General features: G+C 37.6%; 1 protein-coding gene across 2 annotated transcripts; it reads right to left on the bottom strand.

The window, feature by feature from the left end:
• Positions 1-246: 246 nt before the first annotated feature.
• On the bottom strand, positions 247-17,784 carry LOC131691957 (uncharacterized). 2 transcript variants are annotated; one of them, XM_058978748.1, is made up of 2 exons: positions 17,528-17,784; positions 247-735 (listed from the first exon to the last, which is right to left on the bottom strand). In XM_058978748.1, exon 2 carries the CDS (start codon positions 699-701, stop codon positions 276-278), a length of 426 nt encoding a protein of 141 aa, XP_058834731.1. In that variant the 5' UTR covers positions 702-735; positions 17,528-17,784; the 3' UTR covers positions 247-275. The 2 variants fall into 2 exon arrangements, with proteins under 2 accessions (XP_058834731.1, XP_058834730.1); XM_058978747.1 differs by lacking the exon at positions 17,528-17,784 and adding an exon at positions 10,525-10,840.
• Between the last annotated feature and the right edge of the window lie 70 nt (positions 17,785-17,854).

Below are 17,854 nucleotides of genomic sequence, written 5' to 3'. Positions count from 1 at the left end.
TGCGTAGCCGTGTCAGTTTAAATTTAGCACGTTTGTCACAGCACCGTGAGAATTACTCGTGTATGACAGATACAGCCACCGGTTGTTTTATTACCGAGATGAATCAAACAAGGTATTTTTTCGCATGTTTTTATTTCTTATAAAAGATACACATTTTTTATTATAAATAATTTCTAACAGGAAACAGACGAAATCGAAAGTAATGAAAACAAGGGATCTTGTTCGCGATTAAATTATATCTTTATAAAAAAAAATCTCTTAGTAATCAACCAAAGTTAGTTTTTGAAAAATTCATCAATGGCACTGCTGGAGTCGATAGAGGACGATTTAATGCTCGACAGTGATGAAGAGGTGGACGAACTGAATGAGGAGGAAACCACTTTGCTGCTGGTTACAGAGCTGACCACCGACGACGAGGAAAGCAGCGACGATGACAGAGATCCCGTTTCCGACACCTTCTGGGACACGTTCCGCTCGGAGGCAAATGAGGATTCGGATTTCTCCACCGATTTGGAGATGGAATTGTCACTTTCTTCGGTGATTTCCTTTTCACTGCTGGCACCATAGCTCTTGGACTGGGTCACACTCTTCTCGGAAACACCGGCCGAGGACTTTTCCACGACAACTTCCTTCGAGATGACGGGCGTCTGCGACTCAGTGATTGTCATTTCAGTCTTGGTGGTACTTTCGACAAGGGCCATCCTGCTATAAGTGGTTCGACAGACGGTTTTAAAGCTGTACGGGATGAAACAGAGAAAAAGAAATAAGTAAAGGTTAAGTCGTTACCAAGAAAGCGTGGAAATGTTTTTGGTGATTTCACGCGGAACTGCGCGTCATATGTAACCTAGATTCCTAGCCTGAAATAGTAGCAACGGTGATTCAAGTATACTTCTAAAAGTTTCTTTCCACACGAGATGGGTAAAAAAAATTAAAACACGCTGTCTACGGATGTAGTGACGAGGTATTTTTAGTGTTACAACAAAATTTACTTTGTCTTTGGAATTTCTATCGCCACCCGGTGCGTGCAGAACATGAGAAAAACGTAACAGAGACAGTCAGGTAGGGACGAGTTTGAAAGGGAAGAAGCATTTGTGTTGGAATGGCACTTATGAAAGTTAAGCATTCGCAAATTTTATCATAATGATGTCGAGGGAATCGGGAAAGAAATGCAACGCTATGAGCATAATAAAGTTTTAATTGGAGAATCTTCTCTACGCGTTATCATGTGGAGAGCCGCAGTGATAACTTGTTCTGTAACTTTTCTTGTGTGGTGAAAATCCATGATAGTGATTTCATCTTAAAGTTCTTTTGATAGCTTACACACCAACTACTGACAACTATTAAAATTTATTTGAGTTGTGAGCAGCTTTTATGAACTGACAAATATTAAAGGGAATTATGCATCTTTTCCTTAGTGGAGAAAATTTTCGACAAGATCTATTTTTTCTCCATTAAGGAGATAATTGTTAAGGGCACAAAACCTATAACTAAATTAGTTACGGAATTTGCGTCTCGACTTCGTCTCATCAGAATCCGACATTCACTTAGTGACAGGACTAAGCTCCTGAACTCACTTTCTTGCGGGACATCACGTCAATCGGGTGCTAAGACGAATCCAAACGCTAATTCTATAACTAATTTACTGAAGGAATTATTAACAACTAATGTTTAAAAAATAAAGGAACTATTTTCAATTGCTAAAATTTCCGCAAAATATAATTTTGCTGCCACATGAATCAAAATATGTGGCAACGAATAACACCATTTTCGAACAAAAAAAATGTCTCGCGCCATTCACATTAATCCCACTAACACTTTCACTGCCAGTAACTGTCACTGAATGCATTTAAATTTTTATTAATCGTTTTGCATTTTCACCGCATCCAACGCAGCTTGCTGCACCAAACGAGTATTTCCTAGCTGCCACGATCTGCTGCCTGCTGGATGGCGGACGTCCCGAGCAATAATATGAAATGAAGAACGTAGTGGAAAGCCGGATTCAGACGGCATTTCGGATGTCGTCATTGTTAGACCTTCGTCAATTACTGTTACCAATGAGCGACGTGGCTCAGTCGGACAAATGGCACATAAACTGTTTGCTTGACTGAGGTCAATTTGAAGAGTAAATAACCCGTAAATTATTAGCGAGTAGACATGGGCAGGAAAGAAAAAAAAAGTTCGATAAGGACTGCAAGAAATTGTGGTTTGACTTGTTTTTTGCTTGGAGAGCATAATCAATTGAAATGTCGCCTTATCGTACTGGAATAAACGGATTCTTTATTGATATCAATTTTGTTCGAACGAAAAGATAATGTGATGGATGGTCTAACTTAGAGAAAACAGTAGGTTGGGTTCTTGACTAATGGGATGCATCATTCAAACCAGCAAATTCCTAAAAAAATCGAACTCAGTCTATCATTTGAAACCAGGTACGGTGCATTCAAAATTATCGATAAGGTAGGGTGATCATACTTCCTGTTTTTCCAGGACATGGTCTGGTTTTACATCCAGGACATGTCCTGGTCCTACAGAACAGGTAGAATGGAACGTTGCGCTCAAATTGATATTACTCACACCCAAAATGGCAGTTACTAAAGTGGATTGTATTTGTTTCGAACCTTGCTCACAGATTGGGAGGCAATGGTTTTCATTGGAGATTACCAGACATTTATTTTTACAACCCAGGGAGGCTACTTGGGACCGTTGATGTTTCTACTCTACATCAATGACGAGTATTTAGTGCTAAAGACTCCTCGGCGGTCCTTCGCAGACAATTTAAAAATCTTTTATCTCACCCGCTCGCTCAATTGAGAATTGCTGATTTCCCCAACAATAACTTGAAATCGTCGCTGATTGTGGTGTAGCAAGAATCGCGTGTGTATAAATCCGAAATAGTACCCGGGTGGCGAATTCTCACGAAAGACATTCTGACAGAGTATCGCCAAATATGTTCGAGCCAGACGCACAATGTCGCCTGACTGTACAAAACCTCGAAATTTCGTTTTGGATTTTTCCAAATTTGATATTTTTAATGTGAACTAGATGTTAAAATTCTAAACAAAATTGTATTGAAACCACTGTTATTCAAATCAATATATCTTTTAGTTAAGGTTCCGCTTATGCTCCAACCGGTTTCAACTGAAAGGTTATTCCTTTGGTTTATTAGTCTATAAAACCTTTCCTTTTCTCTCAAACATGTACGAGAAAAATAAATCGTGTATTATAAGTCATAATGTTCAAAGTTGTTATTTTTTTAAACAGTGCGGAAAGATTGCTTGTAGTGCAACCTTCTCGAAAATTATTGCACCTGTTCAATGCCAAGAAGGAAATATTTGTGAACTGTGCACGTCTGGTGGATGAATCAGTTTGTGTCTTCACGTGCTATTAGCGGAGATTTTTTGATTTCCGATGGGTGGAAGGTAGCATACAAACACGGAAAAACCGATTATAAATCATCTGACAGAAGCTCGTTCGTGATCGGTTCACGCTAATCTCATGCACCAAGCCGCAAATCTTGAACAGATGGAATTGTGATTAAAGTCGGTTTCAGCAAGTCAACCAATCTTGTCGGGTGACTGTATGTCAACACCAGGAGAGAAGGTGATTATTAGGATTCGCCTCCATGGATTAGTTTGTGCAGCTCCGTGCTAGTTCCCAAGGCCAATAGGAATAAAATCTCCCACCCGAAGAATAATTTCTTTGGCAAACAAAGTAGCCCTTATCAGTGCTATCAAACCACCCAAAATAATTAAATTTGAAAATCGTTTCCTTCACCAACTATTATTTTTATTTTTGATAGGTGGAAAGAAGTATGCATATGAAAAAAAAAACCTTTCCTGTTTACAGTGACAAGTAATATCGAATTGCTTTGTTTTGTTGTGAAATTGTTTCTCGTGTATACCCCAAACGAACACAATACAGCACAATTTATTCCAAAGCGGCTTTATGTAGCAGTACGGCTCGCCAATTCACGATAATTCGAAGGAGTGATTCTCAAAAAATTCCTGTATATCTTGGCTTATTGCTGGTCTTTTCCGCTTGCCAACTAGTGACGATGTAATGCCATTTTATGCGGTTCATGTACCTGTCAATTCCAAAATGAAGAGCTACTAAATCGGTGTTTGTTCTTTTATACAGAAAAAATAAAGACATTACTTGCCCCACACAATGAATAACGGAAATTATTCCAGGGTTACTTTGGATCGTTTACTACTAAACATTCTGCTTTCCGTAATTCATTTCCTATTAAACAATGCTATAAATAATGATTTTCCGTTCCGTTATTTGTAGAACAAGAAACTTTTGCATAGTACCGAAAATACCGGTACTTATCTTTGTTCAGTACCCGTATCTCGGTGCCAAAAATGGGTCGGTATTCGCGGGATTTTTCGTACCGGTATTACCGGTACCACAACCCTAATGCGAGTGTGACATCATTCGTGTGTTACATTCGTGCTGGCTACACCACACATACACTCGATATGTTCGGATGCGGCAACGAGAAAAGGTGAAGATAACACCAAAAACCCGCTCGGTTCGTGTCTGTCTTCAGTTTTCTGTTAGTCGAATCCACCGCCTGATGAGAAAGGGCAACTGTACTGGAGCTGGCAGGAACAAATTGCTCTCCGGTGTTCACATTTCCCAGGGTGGAGTGCTGATCAGCATCACCTTTCTGGCCGAAACAACGAAAAAATGCCCTTGTCAGAGCGACTATTTTTTCCCATAAATAATTCATTGGATTTTATATCCTTCTCTAACTAATCTACAAATCTCTAATTAATCTACATTTCAAGCATTTCACAAGTTATTTTTTAAAATGCCACCCTAAATAGTAAAAAGTCCATCGTCTAATGATCCGTTCAGTGAAATAGTTGCTCATCTACCGGGCTTACTATTAGGATTAAATAAGATTTTTTTTATATTGTTGGGTGTAAAAAATATGGTGAAAAGTGATAAAACGTCCGATCGTAGCTCAATCGTAATTGGTTCCGTGCTAATTTCATGCACCAAGTCGCAAATCTTGAACAGAAAGTTTTGTGATTTTGGTCAGTTTCTGCTATTCAAATTTGTCAGATGGCAGAAGACTACATATAAACATCGAAAGAGTGATTATTAACATTAGATTGGCTCCATGAACTTGCTGTAACAATTAGTTTGTGCAGCTCCGTGCTAGTAACCAAGTAACCAGGACCAATAAGAACAAAAATCTCCCACCCAGAGAACATTTTCTTTGGAAAACAAATTAACCCTTATCAACGCTATCCATCCATCAACCAAGAATTAAATTTTAAACATCTTTCCATTAACCAACTATTATTTCTATTTCCGACGGGCATACACACATGGGACAAACCGATTTTAAATAATTTGATTCTAGCACGTTCCTGATTGCTTCTCGCTAATTTCATGCACCGAGCCGCAAATCTCGAACAGTTATCGAAGCTTAATTTCTTTGGGAAGTCACTTGATTTCATTCGATTGACTTCGAACGTAATCTGAACCGAGTACAAAACAAGAGGTCGTAAGCGAGAGCGGCATCATTCGTGTGTTACATTCGTGCTGCCCATACCACACATGCGCTCGCTATGTATGGATACAGTAAAGGAGGAAAGGTGATAGGAAAACCAAAATTCCGCTCGTTTTGAGCCGGTCTCCAGTTTCCTGTCGGTCGAATACACCGTCTGCTGAGAAAGGGCTACCACGCCAGAGCATCCGTCTAGTTGGCGGCCGTAATAGAATATCTCGCCGTCGAAATATTAGAACTACCAGGAAACGGTTTATTCCCCGTCAGCTGCAGCTGGACATCCGAAATGACGAAAAGTTGAACTATTTGTTGTTCGACTGCGATTGTTTCTGCTATATAGTTGGCTTTCTATGCCTTGTATGTATAAATCAAACGACATGGTTTTGAATTATCCGACGTTTGCGAGAACCAAATGGACGATTAATCCACCCGCCACTCCGCATATGGGTAGTGTGTGGGAGCGGCCTCTTCGATCCATCCCAACAAGTTGCAGACAAGAAGAGGTGGATTAAAGAATACGTTCCATCAGTGAATCAAAGAACGAAGTGGTTTGAGGAGTCGAAGCCATTGAAAACGGTAGATTTGATCTACGTTTTTGAAGGGAAAAACCGGAATTCATGAGCTAGAGAGATAGTTAAGCGGCCAATAGTCTTCGTTGATGAAAGAACACGTGAGACTTGGGTGCACACCAAGAACGGTGTGTTCAAATGCTGAAACTAAATTTTTGCGGCCATTATTTAAAGTTGACATGCAATTTCGTAGGGGAAAATTGCTTTTCACGAAAAATCCTTCAGGAGCGACTCCGCAATCGGCGACCCATTGCCTTCTGAAAATAAATCGTTAGGGGGTTTTTATTTAAAATTTAACAAAGAATCAATGTCTCGAAGACCACGAAACGATCTGACGCTTGTGGACCTAAACCCAAATTTGGAATCAACGGTAGTTTTGCGGTTGTTGGATGGAGAGATAATGATTGTAAATGGAGATCGCCAGGTATTTATTTTTACATCATGAATTGCGTACGGAAGCTACTTGGGACCGTTGATGTTTCTGCTAACAGATATCTTTATTACTGCTGGCTGAAACAAATTAACTACCAAATTTCGAACAATATCAACTTTAATTTCCAACTACTTATTTGAAACCCATAAATTGATTACGAAGCTGTTACGATTGTACTTATTTAACGACTCCTTACCCACATTGACCTGCGCGAATAAACGGGTACCTAGTAGGCTGGGAAAAAAATGGATGATCGAAGTTGGCCTTGATCAAAACTAGACGTGATTTTTGCATCGGTCGTGTTTTTTGCCAGTTTTTTCAGTGGTGAAATTAAAGAAACATAATCATAGTCGAGAAGTGAAGCCGTCAGCCGTTGTCCTCGCCTTGGTAGTAGCAGCAGGTTCTGTCTTCGCGGCAAATGCCTACCAACAATCAATATATGGACGTTGCCGGTCGGAGAAATCGAACGAAAGCCACTGGGTCAATCACGAATATGTGGACGAACATTTGAATTTGGTGAAGTCGTTTTAATATATCATTATTTCTCATATTTTGATATTTTGACTGTATTAAATACATGCCAGAACCATCGCCCCAAAACCATACCCCATTTCCTTCCCTACTAACAAAATCTAACATCCGAAATACCAATGAAGATTGCGTGGATTTTCCGCATCTTCTTAAGTAGGTATATAACTAACATTTCCTTCCCTTTAACCATCGCAAGGACATCTCCGGGTGTCCAGTGAACTATACTATTTTATAAAGGGATTTCACGGTATCAGCCACCTATGATGAGTGCGGTCGTTTTTGCTATGCTATGCTACCTGGTAGGCTGAGAAAAAATGACATCCAGACGAATAGCACTTTTGCTCCAAGCAAGTCATCCATTTTTTCGTGCTTCACGGAAATGTTGCAGTAATTCAAACAGTAGCTTTGTCAGCTTATCGTAAGCTGACCGTTGGTGAACTATTGTACCTGGACAATTTTGTGTGATCCAAGGAATTACCGGAACAGTTCGTACCGTTACTCACGAAAGAAAAAAAAAAAAGGCCAGCAAGCAAGAACTTTTGAAACGATAAGCTGGGTTGCTTCGATTGATTTTTCCGGCTTTGGTGTTTCCCTATCTGTAGCTGCTATTGTTTGAAGTGCGAACGGCACATTCAGTTGAGTATAGCTACCAACTATTTTACATTCTCGTTCTGGTCTCTTCTTTTTATCTTGTACTAGGCCCTAGACCCGTGTAAAAATAACTACCCTTAACAAAGAGTCATCTCAAGATGTGATGGATGTTGAACTAAAATCGACTCCTCGGCTCAAGGTTTATTCATACTCCTCGAGAAATCTGCAATAGATTTAAAAACTTTTTGTCTTTGACCCGGAGAAAAATCAGGTAGGGCCCTGATTTTTCTCCGGGTCAAAGACAAAAGGTTTTTAAATCTATTACAGATTTCTCGAGTTCTAACGGAACGATATTCTGCCGTGAAAGAAATATCGAAAATTTGCCCTGATAAGCTTCGGTTAGTAGTATATAGTTTGAAGCAGGCAAATAATATAGCTGACTATGGGCCCTTTACGAAAAAGTACAGAGTATATGCACCAGCTAATCGGGTTGAAATATGTGGGGTCGTCTCCGATTTTGTACCTTGGGTCATGAACTGCACTAATTGCAAAACAACTGGGACATACAGCCTCCCATTGTAGCAATATAGTTCGTTATGGGAAATGCGGTGGGAATCATGTGGATGATTACTGTGGAATGGATGTTGAAACGTGTCTCTACTGTGGGATAATCTACATGATCTCCCGACATGTTTCGCGTACAAACAGCGTGAAGAGAAACTGAATCGTTCCCTTCAGGGACGCTCTAAGCGATCTTTTGCAGAAATGCTAACGATAGTTGACCGGTGGGGTACGAATATCTATTCTAACTTATGTGGTGACGAATGTGACTCTGATGACCCCAAGGAAGAAGAATCTTCTACTGTGACTAGAAGTAATAGAAAAAGGAGGACTATTTCCTCACCTAATCTTCTTTCTTCTTTGGTCGGCAGGTGTCTTATCTAGGTCCTCCATAAATAACTGCTCTAGGAAATACTGGTGCAAAACCGTAGCTAGTAGCTCCTGGTCTCAGTAACCTGAGTTCAGAAACGGAGTTCCCAGGAAGTCTGTCGGAGAAAGAAATCTACGCTAGCTTAATAAAATTCTCTGATTTTGTTGGCCGTATTTTACAGCTCACTCCTCAAGCTTTGTAACAACTTCAATATGAGCTTTTTGAACACGGGTGAAATGACACGGATTTCGTCTTCCCCAGCGTGCCAACGTGCCTTAGACTTGTCCCTCTGCTCGACAACGCTGCGGCTGCAGCTGGAAGGTAATCTCTGATCCCCACGACAGCGACCATCTGCCAATCATAAAAACTATTGCTAACGGTTCAGGGTCGCTGAATACAATTAATGTTTCGTATGACCTCTCACGAAAAATTGATTGAACGAACAATGCGTCCGCGATATCAAAACAAATCAAGTCCACCCAAGAGCTTCCTCCGGAGGACGAGTACGGGTTCCTGGCTGGCTTGATTCTCGACAGCTCAATTCAAGCTCAGACTAAACGCGTTCCAGATACAAACTCTCGCGGACGGTCTCCCAACTCATGGTAGGACAAAGAGTGCTCAGACGTGTACACGGAGAAGACCTTCCGGGACGACGGGTTAACCGCTAGCTATCGATTGTACGCGATGTTAGAAACGCGAATGAAGAGTTTGATGAATGCCAAGAAACGTAACTAATGGCGCCGGTTCGTTGACAAGCTGACGAGAGAAACATCGATTAGCACTCTTTGGGACACGGCACGGCGGATATTCGATTCGATGGTTTGCCCGGATTCCACCGAGGAACAGAAAATCTACCGCGCCGCGTACCCTCACGATAGCACGAATGGAACACCTTTTTCGATGGTGGAGTTCTCACTTGCTCTCTTATCATGTAACAATAAAGCCCCAGGGCAGGACAGAATCAAATTTAAATTGTTAAAGAAACTGCCAGACTCTGTCAAGAGACGCTTATTGAATTTAAGTTTCTTGAAGGTAACAGTGCTCCTCGTGACTGAAAGCAAATGAAGGTCATCGCCATTCAAAACCTAAGAAAAACCAGCCTCCGACCACAACTCATATCGACCGATTGAAATGCTGTCCTGTATCCGGAAGTTGTTTGAGAAAATGATTCTATACCGCTTCCACGATTGAGTAATTTAGCTTTCGCAAAGCAGTGGTACGAACGATTGTCTTGCGTTGCTCTGAACAAAAATTCAAATGGCCTATGCTAGCAAAGAGCAGATGGTATCAGTTTTCTTGGACATTAAAGAGACTTTCGATTCCGTTTCCATCAACATTCTTTCTGAGAAGAGGCACCAGCGCGGTCTTTCACCGATTCTAAACTACTTAAGTCCATAGTTTACTAAACTGAAACAAAAATGTTCAGCTTACGAACAAAGAGCACTCTAAATTCCATTCACCATAACTACCGCAACGCGGTAAGTTAATGAAAACCCACATGTTTAGATTCAACGTTGTTAAATTGAAAAGGCTGTTGTAACACAAACATAATTCTTTCGGAAAAGAATTTTGAATAGAAAAAAAACTATTTTACTGCTAAGCTCAAGATATTTTAACGACTTAAACAAACATTTATTAAATTCTTTGCCACCGTAGAAAATTCTTTGTTCTACATTCCACTGCGAAACATGACAATCACAAGGCTAATGCACAGAGGTGATACGCTATGAATAGTATAACTGGTGGTAATTTTTCACACCGGCAAAATTATATCTACAACGGCTGAAGTCAATACACTAGATCATAATTGACATGTTTAATTTACCCTAAGATAAACAATCCGTTCTTCACGGATCTATAATTAATCCCTAAAATAATCAAAACGTCGTTCCCTTAATTCACGCCTAACACAATCGGATGCACTTGGATCTTTGTGGAAACTCACCTTTTAGTGGATTAGTTCGAGAACAACTGTTCACTTTCACTGCCCGGATCAGACTAACGCAGCGATGCGTCGGGAGAGTACCGGCTTCTTGGGGCTAAAAGTATTGTTACGATTTAAAAATAACCTCGCGTAGTTACACACTACCGAACCGATAAGCTTTTAAAGTATGAGGAATCTCTTTTTGGCGCGGGCAAGAATCACACGAACACACGCTTTACTTCACACTGCTATTTTGTACTGCTAAAACACACTGATCATTAATACCTTAAGCGTAGTTGAGATCACGACGGTTTGGCAAGTTCTACTATACCCGGTACCGGTTGCAGCTTGCTTTTATTCGAATGAGATTCTCTCGAACCGTTGCAATGGATTGGGTGTGAATGGGACGCCTATACACTAAATGTGATGCATCAGTTCGGAAAACTCTTGTTGTTTTACTTGCATTCGCGACTGATAGAGTCATCGCGTCATCAGACGTTATTTTTGCGTGGGGTGCCGTTTCAGACAGACTTGGCCATTCGTATGTTAGATTATCGTTGGCAAAAGAGACAACAAATTAAAGCATTAGTATGTTTCATGTTTCGATATGTGGATTTACCGGTTTGAAAAATGAAATCCACTGCAGGCGGTGAAACTATCATAACTAGTTTACTTAAATTGCTCTCATTTTCCTGGAAGCTTTCCCTTAGACGGATTTTCGCGATATTTTATCTGATTTTGCACATACTCTCTTGAGTAAAAGTCAATTATAGTTCCGAATTAGCCCACTCCTGTTTCAATTCGGACCTCCGCAGGTCAAATTCGGACCAGACTCTGATCATCGTTTTACATAGTATTGTTGTGCATTGGATTCATTGGATATCTTAATTCGTTTTTGTCTATGTTTTAAATGTAAAAAACATAACTAACGGTGTCACAATGGCTGAAAAACAGCTGGTAGTCCCAATTACTCAATTATTCAAGGATCCTAATTGCTGGTGCTGATCAACTTTACCGGCTACATTTTTCAGTATCTGGTCATAAAATAGCATTTCTAACCATATTACGCTTTTCTTCAGTTTAGTTTTATTGCCAATAGTTTTCGATTGGGTGAGACTGTAGGAAGTTTGGGGAGTTCCTTTCCCGTTTTAATGTCGTCTACGCCATTATCACGATACCACTGTTGCGCATTCAAATTGTAGGGGCAACTGGCCTAATCTGGTCTAAACTTGACGGGGCTCCGGTGGAATCTAATACACGTTATAACTGTCCGTTCATATTATTGACTGAGATGAACATAGAAATCTTTCGGCCGTAGCTACAGATTGCCTGCCAGATCATCAGTTGCATCATCTGTAAGAATGCATCAGTTAAATTTGGTATCCATTAAGACTTTGACCCGAAGATTTTTACTGATATGGAAGTGTAACACATGAGTATGCACTGAAATCAGACAGAATATCGAATCAAAGCGTTTGCTGGATAAAATTTGGGAACACTTTCATCGGTTTCTATTACCTAATGAGTTATAAAGAATCAAGTATGTTCTCTTTTATTTTTTCTATAACCCGGTGGAAATTTCGCTTTTAAGATTATTACGAATTTGGGCGAATGACCATACAATACAATATTTCGAATTGGCGTGACTGATAACAAAAAAAAGTTATTGACTGATTGGAACAAACCTATTCTTTAGAACTGAATTCTATTCTAAGTGAAGTAAACCTATATCTTTGCTGGAATCCGATCCTAAATATTTTTAAAGAACATTATAGTCAAACTTTCAGGCCCAAAAATACAGAATTTGCAGATAATCTTGGAAAAAGTTACAAGTTCACGAATATCTCCAGTTTTTGTAAGTTCGAATCGAAGCTATACTTATGTTAATTGGAAATCTTTGATGTTTCATTGTTTTCAAACAAATTACGAGCTGTACTTTTTTTGTACTGTACTTGAGTTGCGAGTTGTACTTTTCCTGTCAATTATTAATTTGAGCTCTACCCATCCCATTAAAGAAAGTCTAGAGATGAGAAGGTAGACTGCCACCTTCTCATCTCGCTCAGTTGCCTACCCGTCATACAAACAATAAAGTATGGTAGTCCCTCGTTATGTAATGAAAATTAGTTTGACACAAAAGAATAGAGAAAAAAATTAAACAAAGTTTGATTTGAATCGAAGTTTTGTGCTTTACAAATTGTATTAGAAAAATCTAGCAAAAAAAAATTATGCATAAAACGAAATCGTTAAGGTGGAGAAAAATTAATTACGAATAATTCGAACAAAAATTTGGCATTTTTCGGCAATCGTGAACACGAAAAGGCCATTTTTGAAAAAGAAAATATTTCGAGATAATCGTGTTTAAAGATTCTAGCAATCACTGCCCTTGGCAGTCGAGGCGCGCTCAAAACACTATAACTTTCGATATGTTGCTCGGATTTTCATGAAAATTTCGGAAAATATTTCAAACGAGTTGCACTTTCAGATATTTATTTTGAAATATAAAAAGGTAATCCCTTAAAAACGCGTAAATTTACCAGATGGAACAGTTACTCAAAGTGAACGCGGCGCTTGAACTACCGAAAGTATCCTAAATACAAATTCCCCGCGTGCGTGGTGCTGCTTTGGATAAGTTAGATGAGACATAGCTTTACTAGGCAGAACAAGATCGAACATTTCAACGACAGAATCAGGATCCCCGTATATATTGACTATGACTCAGCTAAAGTTCGGCTGCATGATCTTGCACTATGTACCACCGAACATGTCATTACACACCAAATATTGAAAGCTACCACAACAACGAAAAACCTGTTTTAATCCACCTAGCGGAATAATTGTGTGTTTCTCAATCACGAATATATTCACTGTAAACTTTCAAATGTATATATTACATTTTAATTATACTGCCCATGATCGCATATTTGTCGGATTTCTGTGGGTTTTCCTATCTGTATGGGACTGATTTGCGATCACGGGTAGTATACGTGGCAAGAAAACTATATATAAGAAAAGAAATCAATATTCGAGTACTAAAATGTTGTAAAGGGAAAGGGCCAAATCGAAAACTTGAACCATAACAACTAGTAATCAGCGGTCTGAGACTTAGTTTAGTCGTCTTGATCAGCTGGTGGGAGAAGAATGGCAATGTTCGCAAAATGTGTAGGAAGGATCCTATATGCCTAAATGGTCTAAACACCACAAATAGTTTACGAAAAATTTTCGAAGCTGCCACGGTATTATTAAAATGAAAAACCTACTTATTCCACCTATCAGTGAGATGAGACATTTCTTACACATATCACTGTTGCATCATTCATTAGTTTACCGAAGTCATGCGAAGTTTGTAAGCAACTATGTGTGAGATAAGCACAGTTTCGAGTCCTGCATGAATAACACTTCGAATAAACTGAAATTATGGAAAAATAATAAAACACATTCAATTAAAATCATTATGCAAAACAAAATCAAAAATGTTAATCATAAAATGGGTAGAACGATTAAAATAACTCAAATTAGCTCAAATGAAAATTAGATTATATAAAAAACGTTATAAAATTAAGAGAGTAAATTAAATTGTTTCAAGCTGCCAAACTGTCATCCAATAATAAAAAAAGAACTGACTAAACCGAAGAAACTGGGAAAAATAACAATTTAATAAAATAATTAAAACAAATGAAATAAATAATACGAATAAAATCAAAAAATAATAAATTAAGTAATATAAAGTAAGACAAATAATTTGAATAATATAGATAAAATCAACCTTTTCATGCCTAATATACACATATGGTCGGTGTTAAGTCACACCGGACTAAGTGACATTGTGTTGATTTCGAGAAAAACGAGTTTAAAGGTTAGATCGCAGCATCCTCTACTTTATAATTTGAAATTCATTTTTGCCATAACACTTGCTTATTATAACATATTTCAAATCTGGTAAAAGTCGAATATAGCTGAAGAAATTCTTTAACTAGTGCTATCATTATCTCATTTTTCATGAATTTGTGACTTAGTCCGGTCTGACTTGACACCGACCATATAAGGTTGAATGAAATAGAATGAAAAAAAGAGTTACCGTCGAGCTACATAATTACCGGGGGGTTTATTTAGTGGTTTGTGACGAAATGCTACGATGGGGGAGAGGGTGTTAAAAATACTCAAAAAATGCTACGTCATTTATGGATGGTCCCTTTGCCGGAAAAAGATAAAATTCCATAAAATGAAAAAAGTGAATAAAATAAGTTAAATGAATGAAATAAATACAATGCATGAGATAATAAACTGATCGGATTACATACAATGAATGGAATGAATACAATGAGCTCAAATAAACAAAATGAATAAAAAGCATGCTAAATGAAAAAAAATCATTGAAATGAAATGATCATATATTTAAAATTAGTCAAATATTCAAAATGAAAAAATAAGCAAAACGAATATAATCCATGTAATGAATGAACTGGAAAAAAAAGTTATTTAACCGAAGTAAAACGAATTGTACGAATTCCAAAACCATTGTTTTAGAATATTCTAAAGTGTTTGTGAAAATCCCATTATTCTTAGCACGTTTTTGTTCTTCTTTTCTTGACGGCGTTTTTAAGATTATCTACTTTATTAGTGGACCTTAAGGAAATCTAGAAATCAGGAATTTGTTTTGGATTTAAAATATGGGTTTTTGGTCACAGATTTCTGAAAAATGATTTTTGTACAGAATAGAGTTTTTAGGTCTAGTATTTTAACGCGTAATTGGAAATAGTAAACTGAGATAATGTCCTAGCGTATGAAATTTCATACGCAAAAACAACACATTTCTGAACCATTCTTGTTATACAATAAACGCGTCTTCAAACTTCTAGTCTTCGTTGAACGTTAATTAATACCCAATAATTTATAATGTGTATGCTAAATCATCTATTTTTATAAAATTTAATTGTGTTTTTGAATATCAAAGTTGGACAAAATGCGAACCTAAATATGAACAATACATATTATTAAATTTCTCTTATAAATCACCAACTCTTGTTTCTGATTGAGAACAAATGGCCACGAGAAATGTAAAAGATGTGACTCAGTGCGAAAAAATGGAAGAAATTGGCGAAACAATTGCGAAAATTCTGCTGGTAGTTCAAGGTATGAAATTTCATACGCTGGGCTGAACCGATATCTTTTTTTCTAAAGCGAAATTATTTCCTCTTTAGGGGCCGGAGGGAATTTACAACATTCTCGCCGATTTTAACGTTGAATCTGTGCATTCAAAGGTATCAAATTCTTAATACGTTGCAAATTATGCTTGCTTCTAACCAGAATATGTTTTTATGTAAATTCTCGTAAGTAAATGTTCTTTGTCTTAAAATAATCACAAAGTTTAAGGGAAAGATGGTTTGATCCAACGAACCTATCATGAGACGAAACGGTACGAGAGAGGGGGGAAGTGTTAAAATCATTCAAAAAAGCTGATAAATGAATGATCTCGCAAGGTTGAATATATTATTCGATTTCCTGCTAAATAGAAGAGTATTACACGAATTTTCTCTGTAATGATTTTTTGATACCCTATCAGCCCAGCGTATGAAATTTCATACGTTGGTTTTTTCCGCAACAAAACGTTCCGAAGTGATTATTTTATTTTTCCCATACTTATTTGGGCATAATATGACGCTTCACGAAGTATTGTATAAATAACCAAAAGTTTTAACATAGCTGGGTTATAATGGGTTAAGTCGCTCAATAGACTGCCCAGAAAGATAATGAATTTTTAAAAACTCTATCGGGCCACCCCTGAGTCGATTTCTACTCCCACAAGAAGTACTTGCTCCAAATTTGAAGCAAATCGTATTTTCACTGCAAGTGAAAATAAGAAAGAAAATTTAATTGTCTACAACTTTGTCGACTGCTAGTCAATCCGGCTTTTTATAAAAGAAGTTATAACCTTTTAACGAAAAGATGTCTGAGTCAGTTATGCATGGGACCTAGCAGTGCATTATTGTGTATCGGTACTCAATTATACATTTTTGTGAGATAATGGTTAGAATTAACTGAATAGAACGTTCAGAAAAATTGCAGTACATAATACGAATTATGTTTTGGTTAGAAAATTTTAGTTTCACCTGTGATCGCATAGAGGGCGCTAACACTAACTTAGCTAGAATGTAACGCCCACTGGTCTTATCAACAACAGGTGCTTTTAATTTTGAGCATATTTGAACATATGTTTCATTGAAAATTCAGTAGAGATATGAAAAGTTCAAAAATGCACGTGGGATGTCTCTTTTCAAAATTTTCGTCTTCAATCAACCATATTACCCAGTCTGAAATACCCAAGGATTTCCTTATTTATAGTATATACAAACACTCTGTATAGAATTGAATGATATTAGAGTTGATGTAGTTTTCGGTTTTGGGTCACATAATTCTTCTTAGTGCAACGTTTCGAAGGAATAGCCCCTTATCTTCAGAGGAAAGCGAAGTTTGTTATAGTTTTCTTATAATACAAATATTTTGCAAATTTTGTCAGGACTACAAAGATTTTCATTTTCATGTAGAATGTAATGATAAGTTTGTTTCCGCAAGTGGCTCTGTTCTACACTAAAATGGAAAAATATTTGTAGGGAAACAGAAGACAAAAATAGATTTGTCCTGCACAAATATATCGCAATATTAAATTAGCTTGGACACTAACAAATATTTCAGATTAGTTGAAGATCTTATGACACATCTTAGAAATGGATGAAGTGATGTGAATTCATACATTGCTTTGTCTTTGAAGTGAACTTGCGTATTAGTTTTTTAGAAATAGTTAATTATTTATTAAAAAAAATTCGCAAAATGTTTTCGACATCGAATTCCTTGAATCACGCTGTTCGGATCAACAATAACACCTCTTTGGCAATCGACGTTTACTATAAGCCGATCAAAGCTAAAATGTATTTTAAATGTTCACTGTTAGCAAATAAGTTTTACTTGTTTTAACAATGTTAGGTTTAAATTTAGAAATAGGCAAATTTTACTCAATAGTTTTACTCACATTTAGTGTTTCTTTAGTCTGATTTTCTCCTCCTCACTACTTCTCCGTACTATCCAAATTTTAACCGTAGTATAAATTTTATTCTCCGTTCCGAACGAAGCTGATTTTAACCGTAGTATAAGTTTTATTCTCCGTTCCGAACTTTCCGATGCGAGTTGTGCGTACTAATTAATCGCCTTTGTTTTTACTGGTATGACCGCTAACAATCAACGTTCAGCAAATTAATTTTAATTAGTCTTTCCTATCACTCGCTTTAATCTAACCTCCTTTATTTTTATTATTTACCTTTTTCCGTCCACTGACAACTAAATCATTCTATCACTCTCT

This window comes from Topomyia yanbarensis, chromosome 3, assembly GCF_030247195.1.
Source record: "Topomyia yanbarensis strain Yona2022 chromosome 3, ASM3024719v1, whole genome shotgun sequence".
NCBI lineage: Eukaryota > Metazoa > Arthropoda > Insecta > Diptera > Culicidae > Topomyia > Topomyia yanbarensis.
This window is presented reverse-complemented; position numbering and strand designations above follow the sequence as displayed.

What these genes read in the sequence shown, in the direction of transcription:
- LOC131691957 (XM_058978748.1), bottom strand. Translation starts at nt 701, where the DNA reads ATGGCCCTTGTCGAAAGTACCACCAAGACTGAAATGACAATCACTGAG.